Here is a 27,657-nt window from a genome sequence, read left to right on the forward strand (position 1 = left end):
ATGTACGCAGGACGGAGGAGGTGGTGGCAACGAAGCCACCAGTCAAGGTTTCTTCGTTGGAAAATTATGAGCTTGCAATCCCTGACAGCCTCTCTGCTAAGCGAGCGAGTAAACATTGAAGCAATCTTTGGACCTGGATGGTGACACCGACACAGCATGGGCAGTAAAACAACAGTTGCGTTGAATGTCGTGGTTAATTAGAAGCAACAATCTGGCCTTGGAAGGGAAACACTTGAGGTGAGTGTGCATGCTCATGATAAAACTTATCTGTCTCGTTACCTTTATCAGCATCATTAAAATGTCATTTTACTTTTCTGAATTATTGTATTGTGGAAGGAGCAAATCTAAATGACCATATGGACATCCAATTACACACTTGCTTTGACATGTAAATTATCTGGTGTCGCACCTGGGGAATCCAATCGGATTTCAAGGGGTTTTAGTTCAACCGTGGCCACTATAAAATTGTCACCCCCCCATTATGTACCTTTCAGTTATACAAAAATCATGTACACATTTTGATTGACAGATACTTTATAGAAAATTGGAATGTGTAAATGGCAACATGTACATGGTGACAAAATCTCAAAAATTCAATCATTCATGTATATGTCATGTTTTGCTGTAACATAGTGGAGTTGCAAAACATAACACATGCACAAAAATAACTAAAAAAAAAATGGCACAGGGACCATGTACAGTGTATATTACTACATAAATTATTTAATCTATTTCAGTTCGACAGGTTATCGATTGAGGTTCCCATATCGCAAAAACATCCTTCATTATGAGTGACATTTTAAACATTTCTCCATCAGTAATAAAACACTTTGATGGCACACATGGATTAGTGTTAGCATCAAACGGAAATATATGTTAGTCACATTGTTTCCAAATAATTAAAAACACAACATTCACATACATACAAAATACAATTAAGAGACAGAAAAATATCTAGATACAGCATTTGTAGAAACAATAAAGATATTAAAAAAACAAAACAAAAAAAAAACAAAAAAACAATATCGCTTGGAATTCAGGAATAGGCCAAGAGGTAGAAAACCTCACAGTGAATAGGCAAAAGAAAGAGTGTGGTTTATTAAGGGTTCAAAATACAAACAAAAATGTTCAATCACAGTAAGGCAACTGAAAGCATGAGCAGACGACAACAAGAAATCAGATTGGGTGACAAATGTATACAGATTCTTCACATTTCCGACGGTTTTTCCTTTCTTTACTGTAAAATTGTCTGAAAGCAGTGGACTGTGAAAATTAAAGACGACATCTCCCAAATATTTCCTGTATGGAAGAATCATCGTTTATTATTTACGCTTTCAGGCTGTAACTAATTTGCCACCCGTCTACATGTAAACCATCATCAAGTAAATACTTAAAATGAACTAAGAGGATGTGCTGCCAAAAGTTTAGATCGATTAGTGATGGGAAAATTGTATTAATCCCCGAGATGATGCAGTAGAAATGTAATCAGTTTCCATTGCAGTAGCCTTCATTCAAGCTTCATTATCCCATCACAAATATACGAATCATACTGGCGTTATTAAAAAAAAAAAAAAAAAAAAAAAAAAAAAAAAAAAAGGAAAAGTTATTCCCATTCCAATTTGTAACAATAACTGTGCAAAAATCATATTCTTAAAATAAATAATTGTTTAAAAAAATAAATAAATATCTTCCCTACCATGGCTGCGCTTTGCAAATCAATTATGAATGTTGCATTTATGAGGACTTTTTAATATCATTTCTTCTTTCACATTGTGTTATGAAAACCTCTAAATGGCACAAAGCACAATTCAACTCACCCGGTGGTAAAAGACATCTAAAAGATCTTTTCTTCAAATTCGATCAGCTTTGACACTGTATGAGATGAAATTGATTGTCATCTTCACATTACTCAAAAGACCAACGTGGACCTTTGAGCATTTCAATCGACTTCATTTGACACATTCACAGTTTTGACTTTGAGTGTAAGGCATCAAACTCGGTGGCCAAGGTCGGAGGAGGCCTGGGTGGGTTTTAACAACACTATGGAGGTGGGAGACCTTTAGGATATGGTGTGCGCGTAAATTAAAAGATTAAAAAAAAAAAAAAGCTGACGAAGAGCCAAGTAAAACTTGTGAGGTCGAGTATGATAATGTGTAAAGTGATTTTAGTAAGGTGCTACCAAACTTCAGTTATGTTGAAGATCGAGGAAAGTCTGTTCACCCGCCAACTCATCTGCCCTCTTCGGCTGATCTCGTTTCCGACTTGAGCCGCACGAATTCCTTGGCCACGTCGTCGTTTGAGCGCTGCGACAAGATGCGCATGGCGGTGAGGCCTGTGTCGTCCATGTGGATGCACTGAGCTAACGGGCACCAGCAGGCGCAGTTGCCCTTCTCCATGATGTCTCTCAACTGGATCACAGACAAGCCCACCACCCGGTCGGCTCGACCGAAGCAGTAGTCCTTGACGCACACTTGCAGCTCGTAGCATTCAAAACCATCCTGGTTTCCCAGGACGCTGTAGAGAGAGAGATGCATGTCAGTGAATTGTTTACAGCATGGTTCAAGTCAAGAAAAATTCTTTCATCAAGAAAAAAAAAAAAAAAAGTATATTGCATGTTTCCATTTTGCAGCAATTAAAAAAAACATTAGAATATAGCTAAGTTTTAACATTATTTACAGTCCTGGTGAAAACAGTAACAAAATGAAGTTATTGCAACATGGCTTAGCTCTTATCTCTCTGCTGCCACCTGTTGGTCGGTTTTTGTAATAACTACCATTGCTTTAACCAACCTTTTCATGTCAGAAGAAGCATCAAAGCCTTCTGTATGCTCTTGCATGGTATTAAAAAAAAACAAAAAAAACAAAAAAAAAACAAAGACACAACAACAACAAAAAACATGTAAATACGTTTTTGGGAGGGAAGGACAAGGTATTAAATTAAAACAAAAACAAAAAAAACTTTTTTTTTTTTTTTTTTTTTTAAGAACTCATCACATATTGCAAACAGCCAGAAGGGGGCAGCAGTAAGGCTCAATTGCCTCTCCTGACCTAATGTTGCTGTCTGTCTTTTGTATCACGCTACGCATTAGTTACTTTGCCAACTGGTGAAAACAACAAACAAAAATGTTTTGCATTCAGTTATTTTAATGATGATACTATAGATAATTATTCAAAATCATTGGAAAGCAGAATATAGAACTTAACAAGGAACATAATTTAATGCAATCATACTTTTTTTTTTTTTTTTTTTTTTTAACTCGTCACATGCAACAAACAGCCAGAAGGGGCAGCAGTGTGATACTGCCTCACATACCTCCCGTGACTACATCGCAGTCTCTCTTTACACATTTGTTACTTTTATTAATGATGAAAAAAAGTCATTCCAGAGGTCATCTCTTCTTTATTAAAAAGCTACAAGAACATCTCAGTTGTTATACTCACAAGTGGAAGGTCTCGTTGAACTTGGGAGACCAGCTGTTGTTCTTGGATTTGGTCTGGAATTTACGTTTCTTGTCACTGAGGTGCGGCCCGATCATGGTGAGCTCCACAAAGGGCCGGAACATTCCAGGTGTCTGCCATTTCAAATCTGTAGCTGCCACGACTGTAAGTGAAGGCAATGGCAGAACAAGTGAGCATTAAGTGAAACTTTTTGACTTCCAAAATGCCATCGAGTTCTCTGTGACCTTTGGCGGAAACTTTGCGTTCTCCACTTTTAGGATGAGTGTGGAGCTCAACTTGGACGGACACCTCTCCAATCGGGTTGGACACACCTGAACCTATTTGAATGCAACGCACACAGTGTATTAATGACTTTTGATTTTTCCCCACTTCTAAAAAGTTGGATTCGAGATGATGAGATGTGGATGCTTTTTGAGGTTGTGTTCGTGGTCAGATGTGGGAGAGGTCACATGTTCTATGATGATGAAACCTACCCCTGCTGGGCTGTATTTTTTCATTGGGAGTTAACCTAATACCCTTTCCATTGTGCACTAGCACATACGCAGCACGGGGAATAAAGAAAAGACAGCAACAACTTGTCAACACAGTCAAATGTGGGGAACAACTAAATAAAGCATAAAAATATGTAGATCACAGCATCTAATAGTTTATAGGGGAAATCTTCTTTCTAATGGCTTACCCTGACCATGCTGACTGGTCACAAAGGTCTTGATGAGTATATCAGTGGTCTGAGTGTAGAGGGAAAGGGTATGGCGAAGAGAGGACAGCTCAGCACTCTTCTCCAGGAAGGCCTTCTTCAGACCATTGCCTCCTGCATGGAAATATTGCTGCAAAACAAAACAAAAAGCCAAATTTTCACATTGGTTATGTTTGCGGAAAGTTACTGTATGTGGAGTTTGTTGACACAGCAATGGGCTCTCACGAAAAGCACAGATAAATACGGCTGTATTATTATGTTTGTTTTTATTGATTCATTTATTTATACAATGGGTGGGCAACTGAAATGATGGAGGTGGCCAATAGGGGGCAACATAGGATCATCCATCCATCCATCCATTTTCTTGACCGCTTATTCCTCACAAGGGTCGCGGGGGCTGCTGGCGCCTATCTCAGCTGGCTCTGGGCAGTAGGCGGGGGACACCCTGGACTGGTTGCCAACCAATCGCAGGGCACACAGAGACGAACAACCATACACACTCACACGCACACCTAGGGACAATTCAGAGCGCCCAATTAACCTGCCATGCATGTCTTTGGAATGTGGGAGGAGACCGGAGTACCCGGAGAAGACCCACGCGGGCACGGGGAGAACATGCAAACTCCACCCAGGAGGGTCCGAGCCTGGACTCGAACCGGAGACCTCAGAACTGGGAAGCGGACGTGCTAACCACTCGACTACCGTGCCGCCAACATAGGATCATGTATCTCCTAAACAGATGGATTACAAATATACAACAGTATTTTAAATTAAATATGGACAAACTATGTGCATGTCTGCTTTTTTTTTTTAATTATTGATGTATGTACAATAAATATAGTGGTAATAATAATAATAATATATTTTGTTTTTCAAAATGCATTTCAACGCATATATAAAATACCCAGCCTTCAACAACAACAGGTTTGAAGAATCAAAACATAACCACATAATGTGATTTGTTTATTTCCAGTGCAAAGGGCTCTCCTGCATAAAAATGACCAAAATTAAGTCATATTGTGCAATTTTTCAAAGCAAACAAACAAACTCAATCTTTTTTTTTTTTTTTTTTTTAATTATTCACGGACAATGTTAGTCCTGTATGTAATTTCAAATCCAAATAAATAAATAAATAAATAATATGGTGCCTAGTATAGGGCAGTATAAGGCCCAGTGCAAGTGCAACAAAGACACGTCTGCCATGTAGTGGTGAATGGTGATATTACACCTTAAAAATGTAAAGTGGACCACCGTTATTTGTGGGGGATAGGCCCGTGAACAGCGAAAAGCCGCATATAATTGAAATGCATTGAGAGAGAGAGAAAAAAATAAAATAAAATAATAATAATAATAATAAACCCAAAATTGTCTCTTCATTTTTTCTTTTTTTTTTAAATAATGGAAAACGTAAATAATGAAAAAAGTACTGAGAAAATGAATCCACCGGCACAAAAAAAAAAAAAAAAAAAAAAAAAAAAAAAAAAAAACTTAAAAAAAAGCCACTGTGTGGGTAGTGGCCACATAAGAGCGATATCAACAATTCTCACTCAACTAAGATAATGCTGAGTTTGAGAGGTATTCATTTACTACTATGTTTACTATTGTGGTTGTAGTTTGTAGTCATGTACAATTATACAGTATCATAGCTTGAGCTTTTTCAAATATTTTGACTCTCATGACCCAGCCCTTGTCCTTGAATCATCTAATTTGCTCTTAACCAGCTGTTGATACTCTTGAATAGCGCACGTGCTTCTGTGTGAGCTTGCTGCAGGTGTTCCCAGTCCCTCCCACATTCCAAAAGCATGTTACCAGTAATTTAATAAAAGCTATACATTTTTAATAGGTGTGAATGAAAAAGTGAATATTTGTTTTTGAAACTGGGCCAGGGCGTACACTGTCCCTTTCTTGGCATCAAAAATAGTGCAGGTGTGGCGACGAACGGACGAGTTATATAACCTGGATTAGTGGATTGGCACCCTAATCTGCAGTACTTGATCGAAATTTATGTCAATAAATGTTTGTTTCAAGTTCAGTCTTTCCCACGTAGGCAACTGATGGGTGGATTCACTGTTGATACTGTAACCTGTTTTATCTAAAATTCACTCAGTTTAAGTCATCTGACCTTAATCGTGTCCAGTGCAACATCCATAACAGCGCACTGCCTCGGAGACAGGCTCTTCGCCTCCCCTGCCATGTGATCCTACACGAAAAAGCGAGTTAGACTAGCATAGAAAAACTTACTCACAATGAGCAAATGTATTCGTAGCATTGCCTTACTTTGAGTTTGGAAAGTTGCCCAAGCTCTTTTGCAGCTGAGAGTATCTGTGCACCCTGAAAAATGTGCACAGATAAATGTGCCATTTTCTTGGCAACTCAAATATATCAACATAATGACAGAGTATGACCTAATGCAAAGAAAAAAACAACAACATAAAGCTTACAAATGTGTCATTGCCCTGGGGGAGGACAATCGTCTTCTCCAGGTTGGTCATCACAATCCTCCACAGCTCCTTGAGCACACGCTTCAAAACAGTCTTCTCACATATGGTTGCAAACAGCGTCAACCTGCAGAATCATGCACATGAAAGACAAGAATTTCTTGGTTCACACAGTTTCAAGTGCACATCATCACACATTGAATTCTTATGTTACAGCACTCACCTCCCGTCCAGGAAATCCATAAGTGGCCGTAGCATGTTATCCGAGTCGGCCTCCACCTGGTTTTTGGTGTTGGCGTTGAGCGGACCTTTTATCTGATATAGCAGAGACGCCATCTGACGCATGCAGTCATTGATGCGGCTCTGGAAACTGGAAGTTCACGGGAAGTCGGCATAAACGCATGTGGAGTCAAGCGTGTGGCCTACTCTGAAATGCGGGCAGGTGCTCTACCTGTTCCCAAATGTACTGCTGAGCTCATCCAGCACGCTGTTCAGCTTCACCTGCAGGTTGTTCAGCAGATCACTTGCCTCTGTGTCCATCTGCAGAAAGAATACACAAAAGAAACAACCAAGTATTATTTCAATGGAGATAAAATACATGCAAAGTAAAATGGTGTCCAAATACACCAAATAAAAATGAATATAACCACATTATTATACAAAATGCATTATAATAATGAGAGGTTCCAAATGTAATGCTCTAAAATCACAATGGTTCTGAAATTTGATGTAAGCACGAGTGTTGTTCCGATACCGTTTTTTGGCTCCCGATGCCAATTTCGATGCCCAGCTTTGCAGTATCGGCCGATACCATACCGATACTTAAGGTTTTTTTTCCTCAACATGAAAAAGCTGTCCTGCTATTGGTTCAGAGCATTCAAGGGCCAACAGGATATCTTAGATCGGCATGCAGTGAACATGTCACATACCAGTGAATGTCGTGCACCAGCAAGACACAAGATGCTGCATCCAAAATCCTACATTCGCGTTGGAATTAATGGTATCGGCATGTTACTTGTGAGTAGTCCCGATACCGATACCACTGTTTTAATGCAGTATCGGCACCTCTGCCGATACCAGTATCGGTATCGGAACAACACTAGTAAGCACCTTGAAATAAAATCTATACAATATTCAGAACTTATAAAAGTAGGACCACTAGTACCTTTGAGACATAGAATGTCCTACCAAAAAACAATGACAGATAATATTAAAGACTTATTTATCCCAATATTCACTTTTTTTTCCTTAAAATTAAATGCAATTTTCTATCTTCATTTCTAGTTCCTGATCAGTCACCATCGAGAGTACCGATACCTTAAAAAAAGCAAGTACATTCATATTTGTAACGGCGCTGACAATTCAGCAATAAATGGGATTACTTTCACCATACAGTTGTAAAAATTCTTCATTTTAACAATGTGTACCAATAAATCATTGCAATACTATAATAAAACAGGGAGAAGGAAAAGGAAAATGTCTCTACAGCAAGGCTCAAATCACTGACGTTTTTTTTTTTCCCCTCTAAAAAAAATGTTCTTTGTGGAACAGTTTTGTGAATAAATAACTTCATTTGAGGAGCAACTTTCTAACTGTGGAGATTTTTTCAGATTTCAGAAATATTGAAACATTTTTGCTAGGTGGCACTGAGGGAAGGCTTCAGGGGAGGACTGGCAGTTAAAAACGGATTATCATTCTTCTTACCTTCTCTACTGGAGTATCCAGCTTAATGTGGTAGGAATGTTAGACATTTTAGTCAATAAATAAGCAATAATCATATTATTAAAATATAGACTGTAAGTTGATATATAATATTGACACCCACCTTCTCCCCGTCAGTCTATTGCAGAATATATTTGAGGAGGGGAAAGGAGATATATTAAGAAAAGACATATATTAAGAAAAAACAAAAACAGTCAGTGAAAGCTGTTAAAGAGTAAATGAATGAACAGATTTTGGGAAAGGCCTTGGAACAGACTGACTGATGACTGTTATCACCAGAAATGGAAGTTATTACACACCCTGTGAAACTCCACAGGGGTTTAGCTGACAATGTATTATGTTTCTGGGAGGAGAAATGGGATAGAAACAATAGGATGGGCTACAATTATGACTGCAACAAACCTCAACTTGAAATTTGTCCCCTTCCTCCCTTACTCCCTCTTCCTCCTCCTCACTCTCCTCAAACTAACAGAGGTGATGAAAAGATGATGTCAAGTCTCATTGCCAAAACCAGAGTCAAATATTAAGGTGCTTGGAAAAAAAATAAAAAATAAATAAATATGTAATTGATTGCAAACATATATCAGAAACATGATTGCATATAATTTGCCTGACATTCTGGCATTCTATTGTTGCACTAGGGAAAAAAAAAAGAAAAACAAAACATGACATCTCCAAGGAAGTGAAAATAAATACAAATTCTGAAATAAAAAATACTGCAAATGTCCACAAACTGCTAATGTCATCCGATACATTAGCACAATTCAATAACATCCGATACAAGAGCAATATCAAACCAAATTATTGTTGAATAATTAATTTGAATTTACAGTGACATATATATATATTACATGCATAATTGCAAAATACAACAATAAACAAATTAACTTTAACTTAGTGTAAATAAAAAAAATTGCAATAAAGGATGCCTTTTTCTCTCTTTTTAAAAATACAGCCCTTGTATTTGATTTCATTAGACTGAGCAAGTGTACCTAATGAAGTGGCAAGCATATGCCTATCTACCTATCAAGGCACAAAGTAAAAACTAACAGCTAAATCTAATCTGGTGGCCTTCCAAAGAACTGTGGGACAAACTTTCATTGCCACCACATCACAGAATAGTAACAGTAACTACTTTTGTCACAAATGACACAAAGTACCATCACTAGGTATCACAGTACAAATACGTCACTATGTCTAATGGAACTAGTTATTAATCTAACCATAGTACGCACCGGAGCTAATGATTCCTCATTACAAGTCATCACCTGTTGTTTAAGTCAGACAAGGCACGTCATGATGCAATATAAACACACAATATAAAAGTGGCACAGGTAACCAGTATAATACTGTATATATTTAATTGGCCTTTTTTCAGCCACGGTCACATTGTGCCGAAAACCTACCTCTTCTGCTTCTTCCTCTTCCTCTTCCATCAACTCATCTTGCTTTAAAACATTGGTTCAAATTTAAGTTAAAATGCCCAAGCAACTCACTTAAAACTAGGGATGGGCGAGTACCGATACCAGGTATCGGTATCGGGCCGATACCAGCCTTTTTTCAAGTACTCGAGTACTCGTGACGCAGACGAGTACAAGCGACCGATGGCAGAGGGGAAAGATGTTAAGTGACTCCTCCTTGCCTGTAACTAACTTTTCACCAAAACTTCACCGGTTTGGAAATACTTCAAAATTGTGAATCTTAAACTTTTTTTGTCAAAATTAAAGAAAATATATTTGTTTAAAAATATCTTTTAGTGATTTTTTTTATTTGTTAAAATGTACTACTGGTATCGGCAGTTGGTATCGGTATCGGTGAGTACTGAGGGTCTGAGTATCGGTATCGGTCTGAAAAAAAGTGGGATCGAACATCCCTACTTAAAACTGACCATGCAAACCACAAGGAGCTGTACTTTAGGGAACAGCACTGGCTCGGAATTCGAAAAGGAGGTCAAAGGTAAGCTATGCGGGAGTACATCACAATCCTACTTACAGCTACTGTACATGCAGAACTCAAATGCAGAGAAAATTGTCTCAATCACTTCTACCACAGCATCAAATTCACAGCATCAATATATTACTGACAACTGCTATTCATACCAACATTTGCTCTTTAGTAATAGAGTACATCAAATAAAACTAGCCTCACTCCCTTTCAATTCAATCACACTTTGCACTTGGAAATTGCTTAGTTATTATTTTTGAGCAGGAGGACATTTGATGCCGTGTGCCATCTCAACCAAATAAAATTTGTTCGAAGGTTTACCTCTTTGGCACCCATACACTCAAACATCTTTTCCAACAGGATTCGCAACTGCTGCACATTATTCATCAGGACGCAGGGCTGCCCAGAAGCAAACAAGGAGAGAGTGAGATTACAATAATGGAGAAGATTATTATAGGAACAAATTTGGTTTAATTTAGTCAAAAGTCCACTTACGATCTTCTCCTTGTCGATGTACGAAGGAAAACTCATGCTAAGAATGGCACTGTACTTCAGAAGAACTTTGGCAATAGTCTGGGAAGATGAGAGAGGAAAAAGAACAATTTTAGGAAAATGAAATTACAGTATATAAGACAGTTCAATTCTTCCTAGTTTAACCCAAAGAAATTAAATAATTCCCACATCCTAAAATATTCTCCTTCATGCAACAAACGAATCCCAAAACAATGCTGCACTTTCTTTCCCAAACTGAAAAGCTGTTAAACCAAAATAGATTGTTTTTCTTTTAAAAAGCTCTTAAAAAATAAAATGTTTTGAAAAATAATTTGAATGATGGTAAATGTTAAAACATATGTCGAATGCTATGGTAAATGATATTGAACAATAAAGAATGATCTTGAATGGTAGTGACGGAAATGCATGCATTAAATGATATTGAATGATATTTACAGTACCGTAATTATATGGCTTTGGTGATGTGATTTGTATGAAAATGTACAATATGTAAGTGGAATTTTGGGATGTGCAAAGTTTTCGAACGTTGAAAACTTGTCACAAGGTGAAATGAAAAAGCAGAATGACTTGAATTTCAACTGGAAATATTTCAATCTTTTATTTTGAATGTGCCATTGAAAGAATGGTAAATAAGGTACGGGTTAAGTTAATCTCTAACACTAAGGTGAAAAACGTGGAATTTTTGCAATGTGGGAATTGGGGGAGTGTTGACCATTGATTGATTGATTGAGCTGAACTTTTTTTTTTTTTTTTTTTCCAAAATGGTAGTGAATTGTTGAATGTCTCATTCAAAATGAATGGGGATTTTTAGGGGTGAAAACAGTTTAATTGTGGGAAAAGTATACAAGTAGGAATAATAAAAGTAATAGCCTATGAAGCGGGAATTTTTGAAACATGTTAAAATTGGAATGGTTTAAACCAGTCGACAAATGTAGAAGTAGTAGCACGGCAAAAAATGGCAGAATAAGAAAATATAATAATAAAAATAAACGTAGAATAACAGTTTCACAGGGTTACCTTGGAGAAGCGGCGACTGTACTGTGCCATGACATTAGGGTCAGGGCATTCCAGTTTCTTGATGATCTCGAAGCTTTGGTTGAGCTGGGTGAAGATGTCCACCACGGAGCATGAGAAGAGAGCGTGCTCAGACGTTTGCTGGAACTGCACGGCACAGGTTCCGCATGATTATCGAAGCGCACCCTCAAATGTTCAGAAATGTTTCTCCGCCCTCTTACCCCATCTTTTTTGTCTCTCTCTAGGGCCCCGTGCATAAATTCCATGGATACATCCTCATTTTCGTCCAACCACTGCAGCACAAATTGCAAGAACCATCTACGCCAAGAAAATGACACAATAAGCATTTATAAGTTTTTCCCTCTGATAAGTTTTTGGTATCAATTTATGAGCTCAACGATTACTTACGATGGGTAATCCGGAACAACATCCTTAAAGGTGGGTAGCTCCTTGACGTATTCATTATAAAGCCATTTCACTTTGAAGTGAAGGTTCATGTAGTCAGTACTTTTACACAGTCTGTGGTTTTCATGTTCTGGAGAACGAAAAGACAAAAGTGAACAAAAGTCTCATATGTTGGCGTGGGAATTCAACTGCTGAATAACAACAAATGTAAAGTAGTAGGGGAGTAGGTTATTGCTATAACCAGTAGCTTACTGTAACTTATCTAACTTGATGGGAAATTTATTTGGAAAAAAACAAAACAAAACAAAAAACCCCCAAAACAAAACACTTTGAAGTAACTACATGCACATTTTATCCATCAACCAATTTTCTTTTCTACTCCTGTTTGATGTCACAGGAAACAGGAAGCAATTGTAGCTGACTTTGGGCACAAGAAGGGAGCAGTATTTTGGTCCTTTAATTTGCGAAATAGATATTCTCCTGTGATGGACCACATGGGAATTTATCTTGGGGACATGAGCTAAATTACTATATACTGCAACAGCTGTCACACTTTGGAGAATACTGTGGCTTTGCTATAAAACAGAAAAGCGCAAGGAGACTCTTGGGAAATAGGAGAAGCATTTAGATGCCTGCACAACTACATTCTTCATTTCCTTTAGAGTGCATTAGTTGTGAACTTGAACTTGACATTAAGTCACGTACCTTCCATAGCATACTTTATATCTTGTGCAAACAATGTCCACATGACCTCCGCTGACACCTTTCCTACATTCAATTCTTGAGGAAACCTAGAAAAAAAATGTAATAGGAGTTTGAATGGATTCTTTCTGAGAATAAATAAACACAAGTATTTGGACCAAAATACAATGAACCCAATTTAGAAATGTAAAGTTAATAGGAACTTTCTTTTTTTTTTTTTTTGCACCAATCCCCAGTCCCTACCATTAGTACTTTTGATAAATAGAATTTAAAAAAACAAAACAATGACATAGTTTGAAATAAAATACCTATATATTCTAATATTACTGGCAATTTTCTTTTCTTTTAATTTCTAGATTCTGATCGTGAAATGCCACAAGCGAGTGGCTGATATTGGTATCTGCCACCATACCTTAAAATAAGGCTAGTATCGGCACTGATACCGATACCTGATATCGGTACTCGCCCATCCCCAAGAGCTAACAATTACTAACTGGTTCAGCACAGGCGTGTAGGAGTTCCTGTCCTCTTCAATGATGGAGACGATGAGCATAATGAGTTTGGGCCAGAAGTCCAAGTTCTTGATATTTGGGCCTTGATCTTCCAAAGAGAGCTCTTCCTTATTCTGAATTAAAAATAATAAATACATAAAAATAATGGCAATTTTACAACTGACTAATCAATGTGTGACTCACTATTTCTACAGGCTGGTACTGTTGGCTGTATAGATCATGGCAGTTGTTGAAGATGTAGTCATAGGTGGAGTTGAGACAGGCCTTGACACAGTCTCTCACAACTTGACTGGCTCTAGGGGGAGACTGTAACTCCTGGACCTGAACACCATTAAGGGGTAAGCAGCACTGGCAGTGACAATACCCCACATAATACCATATTCAGTTTGCCTTCATTTCAGGATATATTTAATCGCAAATCAAATACATCTTGCAGTTTTTGCTTACATTTTTGTATTTTTATCAACTTCATGTGCATGCACGTGTGTGTGGGCTACCTTCATTCTGAAGAATGTGATGCTGGTTAAAAGATCTACAGTGGATTTTAAATCCTGGAGGCGATCCTTGTTGCTGGCAGGGAAATGGTTCTAACAAAGAAATTGATTTTAGTTTAAACCTCAGTCTGCAAGGGTCGATATGGTAAAAGCAAATCCAATAAATATGAAGGACCCAAACTATTATAGATCTGGATCTAGCAGATACTGTACTGAATATCAATTTAGGCCTTATTTGTTATAATTTCAAACAGACTGTAAAATGCATTGCTTTGACAGTTTGGACATACAAACAGTTACCGTATTTTCACGACTTATAAGGCGCACCTAAAAGCCTTCAATTTTTTCAAAAGCTGACCATGCGCCTTATAATCCAGTGCGCCTTATGTATGGATCAATATTGAGCCGCAACAGGTCTCGCTGTCAAGACGCTATCGGTGACCCTGCACGATCGGTGACGCGCGTGCGCAGAAGATCCCGCCATCTTGGATCGCTAGCTAATACTAATACTTTACCTCAGAGAAAATAATGAAACAGCTGTTTATTCATTTTGGGAGTGAATGGAGTTGTCAGAAAGCTGGTTTGTAATCTATTAATAAAGTTTGACTGACTTGACTGTTTTGTTTACGTTCCCTTTAGCACAGCACCATCTAATGGATGCATAACGTAACCCCAGCCTCTACTGTAACACCTTATATATGAAAAAAAGTTTTAAAATATGTCATTCATTGAAGGTGCGCCTTATAATGAGGTGCACCTCGTAGTGCGGTGCGCCTTATATATGGAAAAAGTTTGAAAATATGTCGCACATTGAAGGTGCGCCTTATAGTGCGGAAAATACGGTAGATATATTGTGTTGGTTTTAAATGGTGGAAAAGTACCAGAATGATATAATGATAATATCTTACCCTGTAGGTAGAGAGGTCAATGCGCAAGGAGTTGTGCAATTGGTCTAGGAGCTTAACAAAGCGTTCTTTCTGTGGAGGACATAATATTGAGGGTTTTTTATAAAAAGATGTACTGAACATAAAACTGTAAGGCGAAATGATACTGTATACAACTGAAACAGAATAGGGAAATAAAATGTGTGTCTTGTGTGGCAGAACAAACCCCAAAATTGGAGGCAGCAAAACGGTCGGAGGCGGACACATTGGTGGAGGCAGTCGTGTGGGCGTAGAAAGCATTGATGTTGGCGAGCAGCGTGCTCATCACCGCAGGAACCCCGGGACACATGTATTTAGAAGAGAGGCAAGCAAAGTGCCTGGAAATAGCAACATAGGAAACTTCATGAAAAATTCAAAGTTTAAGCATTTTACTATGATCTATGCTCAAGATGAGTGCTTATTCTATGCTCATCAGGCCCGATGACCCTTTGTGATCTCAAACGTACGTCATGGCCTGGTAGATTGATTCGATTCCATAACGCATGGCAAACTCATCCACGATGTCTTGCGGCACGTCGTCAAAATAAACCTTCCATGCGTCATCTCCACGTGCTTCTGGAATTTTTACCGCACCATGTCCATGGATATCTATAGAGTGGTGGAACAGGTTCTGGGATGGAATGAAAAGGGTTCAGTCTATTAGTCAGAAAATTGTTGGCGCGTTGGATGGCAATGTTTCATTCTAGGGAAATACCCTTTACATGGACAAAAGCCAAAGGTCATCATCATAATCAATCAGCTGACAAAAAGGATAATGTTAACTTGCTCAGGTCAGGAATGTTGAAAACACCTACTCTGAAGCTGGCCAAGATTTTAGTGGGAACTCCTCCCAAACTGTATTGTACTATAAATTTCTCCTTTTAAATGGTTAAAAAAAAAAAAAAAAAAAAAAAAAAAAAAAACTGTCTGCATGATGTTATCCAAACAAAACAATAAAATTGCAAATTCAAATGAGCTCAAAGTGGTACAAGACTTCAAGTACCTTGGTGTGGTCCTTGATTCCACTCTCACCTTCAAAAGTCACGTTCAAAACATTTATAACACAATTAAATTCACAATTTTAGATACAGTATATTCGATCATCTATGACACTTAAGGCAGCTCTGATGTTTTTGCATGCTATGGTGTTTTAACATATAGAGTACTGTTTTGCAATCTGGTAAAACCACATTCAAATAAATACAATTGAGATATAAGAGTAAAAAAAATATTGGCCAGAAAATCATATTCTGGAGATGTACAACCATCTGAGATTTGATTATTTTAAATTTGCTTGTATGATATACTGTATAAAATATTCCACCCCTACTAAGGAAATTTGTAAGGCTGAAATCTACCAATGGAAGAGCCACCAGGTCTGTGATCAATGGAGATTGAAGTGCTCTACAGATAGTATCCACTTGGCCCTTAATAGAGTCATTTAAAATGATTTGATGCTTATTTCATTAATTACTACATTACCTCATGCAAACAGGTATACTGCACATGGTATGGAGCCACCTTTTCCTCCCCCTTGATCTCCACGTTGATTTGGAGGCGGATGGCCCCTGACACGGCTGACTTGTCCGTCCTCTTCTCTGTAATTTAACACACACTCGGTCATACAAACACATACCGCATGTGGTGTCTGGGCCAGAAAAAACCTGGTTAAAACTCCGCTGCTCAGAGTCTATTTGCATGACATGTCAGTATCTCAGCTTTGATGGATTTGTTGAGCATGTAGCTACTAATAAAAGCTCTCAAATGTGAGGGTGGGGGATACAGAGGCAGTAGGTTGTACGGATCCGTGTCTGTTCACTGAAGACATGAGCCTTTCTGTAGGCGGAGCATCTTGCGATTCACCCCTGCTATTTGCTCTGACAGGCTTACCATTAGGGGTAATTCATACATGTCGGTTGGACGGTCAATTTCTAACTCGAGCAGCGCTCCTTGATAATCACAAATAGGGAAGAGAAGCAATGAGGGTGTGGCGTACTTTGGAACAGATGATGGAGAAAGAAGGGACACTGTAAAACGTACCAATATTTTAAAGACTTGATTTCTTCCTGTTCCAAAGCTCTTATAAGCACTTAATAATGCAGTTGAAATGACATAATAGAAACAGTGCCCTGCTACTGTCGGTTGGCTGAGTATGTTCATTTCAAAGCTCTGTAGAATCTTGTAGAATTCTTGATAGCGCATGAGAATCAAGTTCCCCATTTCAATTGTAGTGCTTTTAACTCGATACAGCCTGATTCCACCCTGTGTGGTTGCTTTTCCAGAATTAGAGCCTTGTCTGATTTGAAATATTTCAACTCCCTAAGAGACCATACTGCAGAGTGCTAGTTGCTATTTTTTTTAACAGCAAAACTCTCTTCAAGCACAATAAAGACTCTTAAAGTTTCACAAAATAAAAAGGCCAAGGAAAGGCAGCGTTGATGCAGAAGAATGTGGAACTTGAGGGACAATCGTTCCTTGGGTGTTATAAAAAGGTTCCCCAGGCAACTGAGATGTGCAATGAGGTTCAACAAATGAACGTATCCTGGTAAGGTGGAGAACCTTATAGAAGGTAGGCAAGAATGGAAAAAAAAAAAAAAAAAAAAGTCACACGAGGGGTCCATTACATTATAGCTGTTTGCAAACCCATTTGATTATACTGTAGCTTTGTTGCCAGCAGTAATACATTGCCAAGGATATGCTATGCGATATACAGTATAATGCACTATTAACTCATTTACTCCCAGCCATTTTCACTGAAGAAACCCCCTTCACTCCCAGCTGTTTTACTGGATTTTGACTGATTTTGCAAAACCCACAGAATATTGTGTTCTAGAGGTATTGCTATAAAAACATGGAACCTACCAAAAGAAAAAGATTAGAGTCTCTTCTTTCATCAGGAAAAGTATATTTCTGTTTCCGTTTTGCAGCAATTAGCATTAGAATATAGCGAAGTTTCACAAATTACTCACAAAACTGTTAAAACACTGGAGAAAAGAGGCTGTTGCAACATGGCCGTGGTTGATCTCTTATACTCTGCTGCCAGCTGTTGGCCATTTTTTGGAATAACTATCATTGCGTTGAATGACCTCTTCAGTTTAGAGGCTGCATCAAAGCCCTCTGTATGCTTTAGCCCAAAACAAAACAAACAAACAAAAATCATAAATGTATAAATACGTTTTTGAGACCCTGGCAATATTTAAAATAGAACATTTTTATACATTTTTGGGAGCAAATGAGTTAATATTCTGTGTTGGGTGGATAGACCAAAGTGTTCATTCATTTTCTTGTCATGTGTAGTAAACAAACTGACCTAGATTGTACCAGACATCCATTTCTCCACTCAGCGTTCGGACTTCAATGATACTCTGGCCAAGGAAATCATCTGATTCCCTCTTAAGACGCTGCTTAACTCTTGACTTTATGTCATCATCCTCATCCCACACGCGAACCTTGATTCTGTCTGACGAATTGTGGCATTCGCTAATAAAAAGGTAAACACATAAATGTTAAAAAAAATTCACTTATTTGGTATAATATCAGACATAATAGCTACTCACAAGTGATACTTCTCTTCCCACACTGGATTGAGGTTGCCAAATATAGTCTTGGTTCTCTTCTTTGTCTTGCCCACCTGCACAGTGACATACGGATCACTGGATCCCGTCTTATCCTTTGCCTGAAGTCCTTGGGCACAAACAACTAGAATATTCGGGGAAAAAAAGAGATAGCTAAGAAAATAATTCAGTATCAATTATTTCTATGAAATGTTATGATCATTTCTGGTTCAAGAATTTGGCATACCTGTGATGGTGACCTTGGCAGACCACTTTGACGTACCGTCCAACACGCTCTGTTTGATTGCCTTCATTTGCTGAGAATGGACAGTTTTGCTGATAATGAAGACTTCCCTGATAAGTTCAAAAATTTCAGGTTTGTTCCTTTCCCTGATCTTCATTCTGTCCTTCATCGCCATGATGATATTCTGAGTGCGGTCCTCAGCTCCATGTTTGGAACTCTTCTCGGCAGCACCTAATCACGACCCAGTTGAAGAATCTGTGAGGTTCCTGCTGCTAAAAATCTTCGCTGAGCGCAGTGTGGCCATAGTACAAGTAAGGAAACTGTACTCACGTTGTAGACAGTCAGCATTCAGCAGTTCGTGACACTTTTCATGACACTTGACGCCACACTCTGAGCAGCGGACGCCTTGCCGTGCAATTCCCCACAACAGCCCCTCACACTCATAACAGTATGTGGGTGTCGTGGCGGTCCACACCTCAAAGTTATGTGGCGTGGTGCATGATATCGGATAGATCAGCGCTTGAAGGGTCTTCTTGTACACATGGTTTTTCTGTTTTGATCCAGTTTTAGCACGGGGGTTAGAAAAAGAAAATAGTCGCGTTAACTGAATGATTGTGTGAACTGTTGACGTCAATCACATTTTTGCAGCGCTCACCAGCTCCTCATCCTTGATGGAAGATCGTGCAGCCATCGCAGACGCGATACCTGCCTTACGAGCTTGGACAAGGGACTGGAGAACAGGTATCAACGTTTATATTTATAAATACATATGTTAATAACCCACAACCAAGACAAACTGTGAGAACTTACTAAAATGGAGGTCATTGTTTGGAGTGACGGGGAAGGTTTAAAAGGGTTGTTAGGAGGTTTGTTTTGTGATTTTTCCTAAGAACTTTACCCAATGGTCAACAAGCCCATGTGAGAAACATTAGTTTAAAGGAACTATTGAAGAGAGGGTTACAACAAAGTGTTAAGTTGGATATATAAAACAAACAGCCGCAAGAGTGTTAGTTTATCCCATGTCAGTATTATATATTTGAGGAAAGATGCAAGCTCATAAACACATTGGCAAAATTGTCGACATGCCATTACAGGAAAAAATAAAGGTTACTGAAATAAACTGACAAAAGTACACCACAAATATACTAAACATTAACTTTAAAATCTGGCATCATATGTTATATCTGCTCTAAATGTACAATATAATATTTTTGTCAGATTTGTGTTGAGGTAATTTCATGCCATTAGATGGGATTAGTGTTTCATGTTGAACATTGGTGACAGAAAGAGTACATTTTCTACCATCATTTTACAACCAATTGCAATGTGGAACATGAAGCAACTCGTGGACTCCAGGGTATTTTGTTCATTGTGAATTACAACTAGTCACCAGACCCACAAATGCCCTTTTTTTTTTTTTTAATCACTTTTATTATTGATAAATTTTGTGATAGTGAATCCTTTGCACAATGTTGAATGTAAAATAAAGCATAATGCACACTGTGAATACCATGATATTCTTGTTAACTGTACCTAGCACCTCCTCCATGTTTCATATTAGGAGAAGCAGTATTCTGTTCTTGGAACGCTTATTTTGACATGTATAAAGATGACATCATTTGGAGGGAAATCAAACAAACAAACAAACAAAAATTCTCCAGTTTTGTTTAATCTGTCCTATGAACAGTTACTCACGGAAACTTTGCGACTTTTCAATAAGCAATTTGGCAATTACCACATCCCTCAGTTTTATGCCATTTCTGTGGCCAAAGTAGGTTTTTCTTTCTTTAACATAAGGCTATCAACAAGTTTGCATATGTGCAGATGAGTGGAATTATTCATAGAAAACATATTTAGATATAGGAAAGATGCATGCATAAAAAAAAAAAATAAAAAAAATAAAAACTACTTAACATAAAATGTCCAATAAAGAGGGAAAAAAAAACATGCTGCAGTTATTATAGTTTGAGGCAAGTAGTGTTTTGTTTATCCAACTTGATATTTTACTGGATTCTAAGAACTTACCATAGCCTGACCAGGCAGAGAGAATGCATTCAAGAGAGTTGTGGGGAATAGTTTCAGGTTTAAGAGAGGAGGGAGAGAACAATTAGCAGCTGGCTTTCATATGCGTTTCAATGTTTAACACTAATCAATCCCAAAACCCCGCCACTTAAGTCACAGCTATTTAAAATGTGACAAATGTGGTGGCCTCCCAAACAGAAAGATGAACTCACAAAGACACAAACCATGCACTGAAAAGAATAACATGAACAGGATATATGCACAATATATACAAACAGAAATATGCTTCTACTCACCACATCGCTAACCAAGGCGATTGGCTTCTTTTTTCGAAGGTCTGGCATGCTGTCAATCCCATAAAGTCCTGGTCCACAACTGCTCTCAGACAAAAAAAAAAAAAAAAAAAAAAAAAAACACAAAACAGAATTTGTATGAATTGAGTTTGTTTTTTTGGCATAATACAGCAAAACTATAAAAACCCAATGCACAACACAACACATTTATTTATGTATTTGTTTATCTTTATAGAACTACAATTCACAAATTCATGTGAAGAAACCAAATTTTTCCATCAGTTTGACTTACCCTGGTTTTACCCAGGCCTGTCTTACATTGGGTTCATCATGACAAACCTGCAAGAAAAATGAGAAATTAGACTACTTCAAAAAGTTATAGCATCCAATTAATTTCTGAGGCAAGAGAGTAATGAAACGTGCATAAGGTTGAGTTTGACTTTTCTGATTTTAGCAGGAATATCGTGAAGCATTTTTCAGCCCCACATACACAGGGATACGTTCAATGATGAAGTAAACAATGGAAGACATCGACACAAACTAGACATCTGTTGAAACATTTTATTAAACATAAATTGATTCCTCACAGTTACCAAAACGATTCCACACTTTCGATTCAATGTAATGACCTCGTACGATGTTTCGCATCCATCTTTGCAGAGACAAACGTTAATGGTCAAAACAGAGGTGGGCATTTTACAAAATTTTGCTGGTCTGGTCACCTCTATTTTAGGACCGACAGACAGAGGTGGGCATTCAAGCAGTACTCTCCGTCAGTCCATCAGTCCACCACTAGTCAACAAAACAGGCATCAGTTACTGACGGGCGAAAATCCACTTCTGGCAGTGTTTAGCCCGTTTTTTTTTTTTTTTTTTTTTTTTTTAATATATATATATATATATATATATATATATATATATATATATATATATATATATATATATATATATATATATATATATATATATATATATATATATATATATATGCCGGTGACGGACAGTCTTTCAGTAATGATGGAATGCCCACCTCTGTGTAAAACTAAAAACTAAAAATCTTTTAATTTTAATATGAAGCTGATAGAACTGGAGTAACCTGATTTCCTTCTTCTTGTACTGCCTCTGTGAAGAAAGTAATGAAAATCCCATTAAATTTATTTTGAATAAATATTGGTGAAAGCGAACAACTTCAATATGTGACCAATAGATAAATAGATTAGATAAAATAGAAAGATTAGACAGATTAAATAGATAGATACCTATAATACACTTCTCCTGAGATCGGAATACTTGAGAACCTTGTGATCCACAAGACCCCTGAGAACCTTGAGTAGACTGGGACAGCCTTTGCTGAGTCTGCCTCTTTTCTCTAAGAATGCGCTGGAAGTTAGCTATGCGTGCTTTGTGACTGGCATCAATAGGTTTTCCAATCTCCTCAGCGATGTTTTCACTAGCGGAATTGAAGGATATGTCATCTGAACTGGGCAATGCATCCAATGGACTTTCAACCTGCACCACTGGGCAATAATGTGGTTTTAGGTAAAGCCCAGACATTTCCAAATTAGTTTGGCAGTCTTCTTTGCTTTGTAAAATCTCTGTATCACTTCTGTTAGTTACAGTTGACAGAGAGTGGTCAGCCTCTTGGTGTAATGCTTGAGCTGAACACGACATGGCATGTTTCTCAAATCTCTCGCCACAATCCATGAAGGTTGAGGCCTCACTGTCATCCTTGGTGGGGACACATAGAGTGTGATTGCTGGACAGTCCCTCTGTATGACAGGCAGTGATGATCGCCTCTGCTGCTTCATCTGTGTGTGTAATCAAGAACGGAGATGCTTCTGCGATATCTTCCAAATCGTCAGGCTTGCACCCATCAACATTATTCAAAGCCCCCTTTAAAGAAGACCTGAAACTAAGGAGAGCCTTGCTAAAAGTTGTAATGTCAAAACCTATTCTGGGAGAAAGTTCTAAAGAATGTAATGACACAGATTCTTCTCCATCATTTCTTGAGATGGTGTGATCTGTCCAGTCCCTATCCAAACTCTCTGCGGATCCCAGTTCAAGAGTGTCACCAGATGATGGATCATCATCATCGCACAGCGAATGAAGATCCAGGTAGCTAGCATCACAGTCTGTCAGCAATACAGTGGAGTAACTCCCACTTATAGAGGAACACATGCCCTCTGCATTTGCACAAGGATCCATGTTGTCATACCCAGAACTCTGTGAGTAGGGGTACTTAACGGGAAACACACATGAAACATCTTTTTCATCCTTCTGTTGTCCTTTGTTTCTGTTGTCCAAACTAGGAGAAGATGACGGAGAGTTGTAATGAATTCCGAAAAGTAACGAGAGGTGTTCAGAACTAGTGTGTGAAGAATGATCTGGTGTGCTGCGTTGTGTCTCTCCACAAGGGTAGTCCCAAACGTGTAGTCCTTCACTGTTCTCACAGGAGATTTCACACTCACTCCAACCTCCCTCTCCACACATACTGAACTGTTGATAATCAGAAGGCCACCTGCCCTCCTTTTGGTCAAGACAAAGAATTCCTGCATCTGAGCAGTGACAGGATGTCAAAGAGTGGTTACTTTGGTCGTTCTGGGTTTGATGAAGACCCAAAAGATCTTGTTTTGGAGCACAAACCACCTGTCCATTTGAGCTATGCAATGCCTTCTCTTGGATTGGCTGTTGGTTTGACTGATGCGTAATTTGACTGACAACCAATTGCTTGGAAATTTCAAGAGATGATAAACCCTCAGAAATATCTCCATGTTTATTCCAATCAAACAGTGGAGCAATGTTTCTCTTGAGAGGTGACGTTACAGCGTTCTGTCTTCCCAGGCTTCCTCGCCTGGTTGGGTGAGCTTGAGAAACTGGACTACAGGGAGGTGCAGCTGAAGCTCCAGAGTATAACTCTCCAATTTCGGTTAGCGCGGCATCAACACAACAAGACACTTCATCCACTGAGCCTCGTACAGATGTTAGATACTGCCTCAGGTCTGATATTTCCTCCTGGATCTTATTTATGCCTTTAAGCTCTTTCAGGATATGATCCACTATGTTATGAGAGCCTTGCACCTCATCCTGTTTAGCATCTTCATTATGGATCCTTTTAATTATCTGGGGTTTAGTATGCTCCACAGCAGAAAACCCAGACTCACAATCAGAACAGCTGTTTAGTTGACTGGACTCCAGCCGATAGTTTTCTTGTGCTATGTGCAATTCTCGTTCCACCATGGCTGATTGCGGAAGTATATGAACTTCCTGTATGTTGTGCCCATCTTGTCCATCGAGGCGTCCTTTGGGGAACATCTCAAAGTAACACTCTTGATTAGGTATTTCCATTGGTAAGAACAAATACTCTGATTCCCCAGTAATACACCCTCAGATTGGTGAAACCAATTATCTTCTGGAACCTGGCAATGTCAGACAAAAGAGAATTAGTTTTGTGGTTATTGGCAAAAATAGCAGACTCTGAATCACTTGACGTTAATAAAACGAAAGCCAATCTTTCTTTTTCTTTTTTAAGTTAAATTGGTACCTCGGACTGTATAGAACAGGGTTCCCAAACTTAGGATCAGGAACCAAAATGGGTCATGGGTCAATGTAATTGTGTCGCCAAATAAAGTCAGATGCTGTAAGCTGTTTTGCTCATCATCAACAAGCCACACAATGACTTGGAAAATAGCGTTACCAAATTCCAAATGTGGAAACCTAGTATAGACTATACAATATTCTTGCTCGCAGTGTACAGATACTACTACTCTCTCTATATGGCTAACAGTTTGCACGCAGCTGCTTTGATCTCTGTAATTGCAACACGTTGGGAAGACAGCAATTAGATGACAGGTCAAATCTCTGTTCTTTTTTGCCATGTCCTGTTTCAACTATACCAGCTGCAAGATTGCTCTGGTCCAACCCTTTCGAGATACCACAGTTAACAGTGATCAGCACAAGAGAAAAAAAAATATAATTTTACTGCATTATATATTTATTTCCCATTGGCAAACTTACTTAAGCATTTCAAATGAACTTTTGAATGGTAGTATGTTAATTCACATGTCCAGTGATTCATGTTGTGCTAACCAATGTTGTGTCTACAGCCTAAAACTAACAGCTTACACTCCAATTAAACAGTAACAATTCACATGTTACAGATAGTAAATAAAACATCTCATTCAGTAATACACATGCATTTTTAATGAATTTATTTATTTAACTGTAAAATTGATCTACAACTTAAAACATTTATAAAAAAAGCTTACCTTGTAGTAGGAGAGGGAAAATAAAACAAAGAAGAATCACAATCAGCATCGTCACACCTGATCCATTTAATTGATGTGACTGTCCTCCACAGGTGTAACAATAAATCTGTGCTGTGCCTGATTTAAAGAATATGCTTTAACTTGTTGATGAGTTTCCTCATTGGCACCGCCCGAGTGTTAACTTAGACAAATGAGGGTAAGCAGTTTTCACATCACATGATAATGTTGCTCTCCCGACATCCTCCCACCCTTTTGCATGCTCTCACTGCTTTCTCACTCCCTCTAGCAGCGTAATTAATTAAACACACGATGATTTGAGGTGGTAAGCGTGTGGCAATTCCTACATTCATCATGTCTCTCTGTATTATTTGTAAATTTATTCAGCATTGCGTCTGTATTTCACTTTCCATGAAACCCTGTATGAGGATGCCATAATTTGAGTACAATAAAATGTAAAAATACATTATTGGCTCAACTGTTGGTTACCTGCTAAGTCACAATCCACAACTTATATACAAGTAAAGTGTTAAAAAATGGCCGTGGTCAACATGTAGGTAATCATATTTTTAAACATAATATTATGAATGCCCAAATGTCCACAATGCAGACCACATTATCAAGAAAGTGAGGATGACCATGACAACTTCATATAGTGAAATTAAATATAAAAAATTGCACAAAATGTAGCCAAAATTCACTTTTCTCAGCACTGATCTCTTCTTATGAAAGCAATAGTTTGTCTTTTCAGAAAATACATAAAATCACTTATGCAGACAAGTGCAACAGTAACAGAATGAACATTCTGAATTATAGTATTAAAATAATCATTTTTAGTGTTTTTGCTCTAGAAAGGAAGTTGGACTGTGGTATGTACAGTATATATATATATATATATATATATATATATATATATATATATATATATATATATATATTTATTAACTTATATGCATGTGCTGCACTGATATTCATGTTCACTTGCATTTGAGACACTACATATCATTAGCCATGATGTCCACTAGCCAGAGGCTGAGCTCTACTGTATTTGTTTACAGAGATGTATGGCTATAAAGAAGTGTGTGCTTAAATGTTCCCTTGTGGAGGAATTCAAGAAAAAGTACAACCTATTTCCAGTATGAATAGTGGTGTAAGAATGATAACATGAAAGGAAAACGTGAGGGGAAAAAAAAACTTCATACCTCTCGTAACTGAACTCTGACTTTATTGATAGCCTTCAGCCAACGGACTCTGGCTGGAGAAAATGGTAAAGGTGGTCCTTCATCATGAAACCTGGGACACATGAATTTGTGAGAATCATAGAGAGATTACAAAACAAGTATGTTTTTTTAGGTATTTGTCAGACATTTTTGGTGAAGAACTCTGTACCTTTGAAGCTTAGACAACATTTTCTCTGTTGGAGTTTCATTTTGCAAGCTTTGTCTTGTGTCAAAGGACGGCTGAGGTACAACCTTCTCGCCAACAGGAGACTGCCCATTATTTGTGAAATGTCCATTTGAGGAGGGATAGAAGCTTGCGCTGTGATAGGAGTGGAACGATTCTTCAATTTCTGACCCTCCAGTGCTTTCGTGACCGATCTCACTCAGTTGAGAGCTCGTCTGACTCAGGTTTCCTGATGACCCAAGTTGACTACTTTCCGCTGGACTAAATTGGTAGAGAAAGAGAAATAATGAGTTTCTGAATTATTTGGATCAAATCAAAACTATATAAATATAATTTCTGCATATTTTTATCTAGCTTTTCTAGCTGAGTTAGATAAGTGGGGATTGTTACAGTAAACATTTTCCAAGCAGATTTTCAATGTTGTTCAAACAATGACCAAATAAATAAATTTGGAACGAAGTTGTGACGAGGGAGCCCCACTGATCTAATAACAATCATTTGATATCCTAATTTATCAATGTCTATTTTGCTTGGCTTGCTCAATAATCTTTCTAAATACTAAAACATGTCTTGTGTATATACACGTAACCTAAAAAGATACCAAACCTTGAAGGGAGATTGTGGCATGTAGAAAAATATTGAAATATGAAAATTAAAGATGCATTAGCATTTGCATTAATTATTGCACATGCATCTACCTTTGATCTTGCAAATGTACAAGTTAGACAGTAGACATGTTGAAATTCTATAAGTAATATAATATGGCAATCATAATTCATTAAGAATGAAATAATATGCATACGTGCAATTAATGTATCATTTGTATATGTCTCTAATGAATCTGAACGTGAGTTAATTATTAATATTTATGAGTGTATTATTTCTATACAAAAGCGGTATAAACAAATAGCACAAATATGAAAATGCAAATGAAAACTGATGCACATATACTATGGATTATGAATATGAAAAACAAAACACATTTCCATGCTCAAACACATTTTACGTAAAGTTTCTGCAACAGCAAATGACATGGGACAGAAACAATCTCATTTGC

General features: G+C 37.9%; 1 protein-coding gene across 12 annotated transcripts in view; it reads right to left on the reverse strand.

Annotated features, from left to right (window-relative positions):
- Positions 1-516: 516 nt before the first annotated feature.
- Positions 517-27,657, reverse strand: part of unc13bb (unc-13 homolog Bb (C. elegans)) — a 55,508-nt gene continuing 28,367 nt past the window's right edge. For 3 of the 12 annotated variants that reach the window (XM_077496867.1, XM_077496874.1, XM_077496864.1), the window contains 36 exons: positions 26,586-26,861; positions 26,399-26,489; positions 21,228-21,274; positions 20,939-21,017; positions 19,276-19,350; positions 18,951-19,170; positions 18,624-18,851; positions 18,380-18,521; positions 18,133-18,302; positions 16,305-16,420; positions 15,290-15,453; positions 15,010-15,160; positions 14,808-14,876; positions 13,903-13,992; positions 13,589-13,726; positions 13,388-13,518; positions 12,897-12,982; positions 12,195-12,321; positions 12,008-12,104; positions 11,790-11,933; positions 10,755-10,832; positions 10,581-10,658; positions 9,722-9,763; positions 9,551-9,583; positions 8,419-8,433; positions 8,298-8,318; positions 7,045-7,133; positions 6,817-6,963; positions 6,597-6,720; positions 6,433-6,486; positions 6,278-6,355; positions 4,138-4,285; positions 3,932-3,988; positions 3,683-3,775; positions 3,441-3,600; positions 517-2,514 (listed from right to left, as the gene is read on the reverse strand). In XM_077496867.1, coding sequence (XP_077352993.1) covers positions 2,229-2,514; positions 3,441-3,600; positions 3,683-3,775; positions 3,932-3,988; positions 4,138-4,285; positions 6,278-6,355; positions 6,433-6,486; positions 6,597-6,720; positions 6,817-6,963; positions 7,045-7,133; positions 8,298-8,318; positions 8,419-8,433; positions 9,551-9,583; positions 9,722-9,763; positions 10,581-10,658; positions 10,755-10,832; positions 11,790-11,933; positions 12,008-12,104; positions 12,195-12,321; positions 12,897-12,982; positions 13,388-13,518; positions 13,589-13,726; positions 13,903-13,992; positions 14,808-14,876; positions 15,010-15,160; positions 15,290-15,453; positions 16,305-16,420; positions 18,133-18,302; positions 18,380-18,521; positions 18,624-18,851; positions 18,951-19,170; positions 19,276-19,350; positions 20,939-21,017; positions 21,228-21,274; positions 26,399-26,489; positions 26,586-26,861 — 4,144 coding nt within the window. In that variant the 3' untranslated portion in view covers positions 517-2,228. Of the gene's footprint in view, positions 2,515-3,440; positions 3,601-3,682; positions 3,776-3,931; positions 3,989-4,137; positions 4,286-6,277; positions 6,356-6,432; positions 6,487-6,596; positions 6,721-6,816; positions 6,964-7,044; positions 7,134-8,297; positions 8,319-8,418; positions 8,434-8,717; positions 8,781-9,550; positions 9,584-9,721; positions 9,764-10,580; positions 10,659-10,754; positions 10,833-11,789; positions 11,934-12,007; positions 12,105-12,194; positions 12,322-12,896; positions 12,983-13,387; positions 13,519-13,588; positions 13,727-13,902; positions 13,993-14,807; positions 14,877-15,009; positions 15,161-15,289; positions 15,454-16,304; positions 16,421-18,132; positions 18,303-18,379; positions 18,522-18,623; positions 18,852-18,950; positions 19,171-19,275; positions 19,351-20,271; positions 20,652-20,938; positions 21,018-21,227; positions 21,275-26,398; positions 26,490-26,585; positions 26,862-27,657 lie in introns of those variants that run through there. The other 9 variants (XM_077496877.1, XM_077496870.1, XM_077496875.1 and 6 more) reach the window with 7 other exon arrangements.

Source organism: Festucalex cinctus, chromosome 15 (assembly GCF_051991245.1).
Source record: "Festucalex cinctus isolate MCC-2025b chromosome 15, RoL_Fcin_1.0, whole genome shotgun sequence".
NCBI lineage: Eukaryota > Metazoa > Chordata > Actinopteri > Syngnathiformes > Syngnathidae > Festucalex > Festucalex cinctus.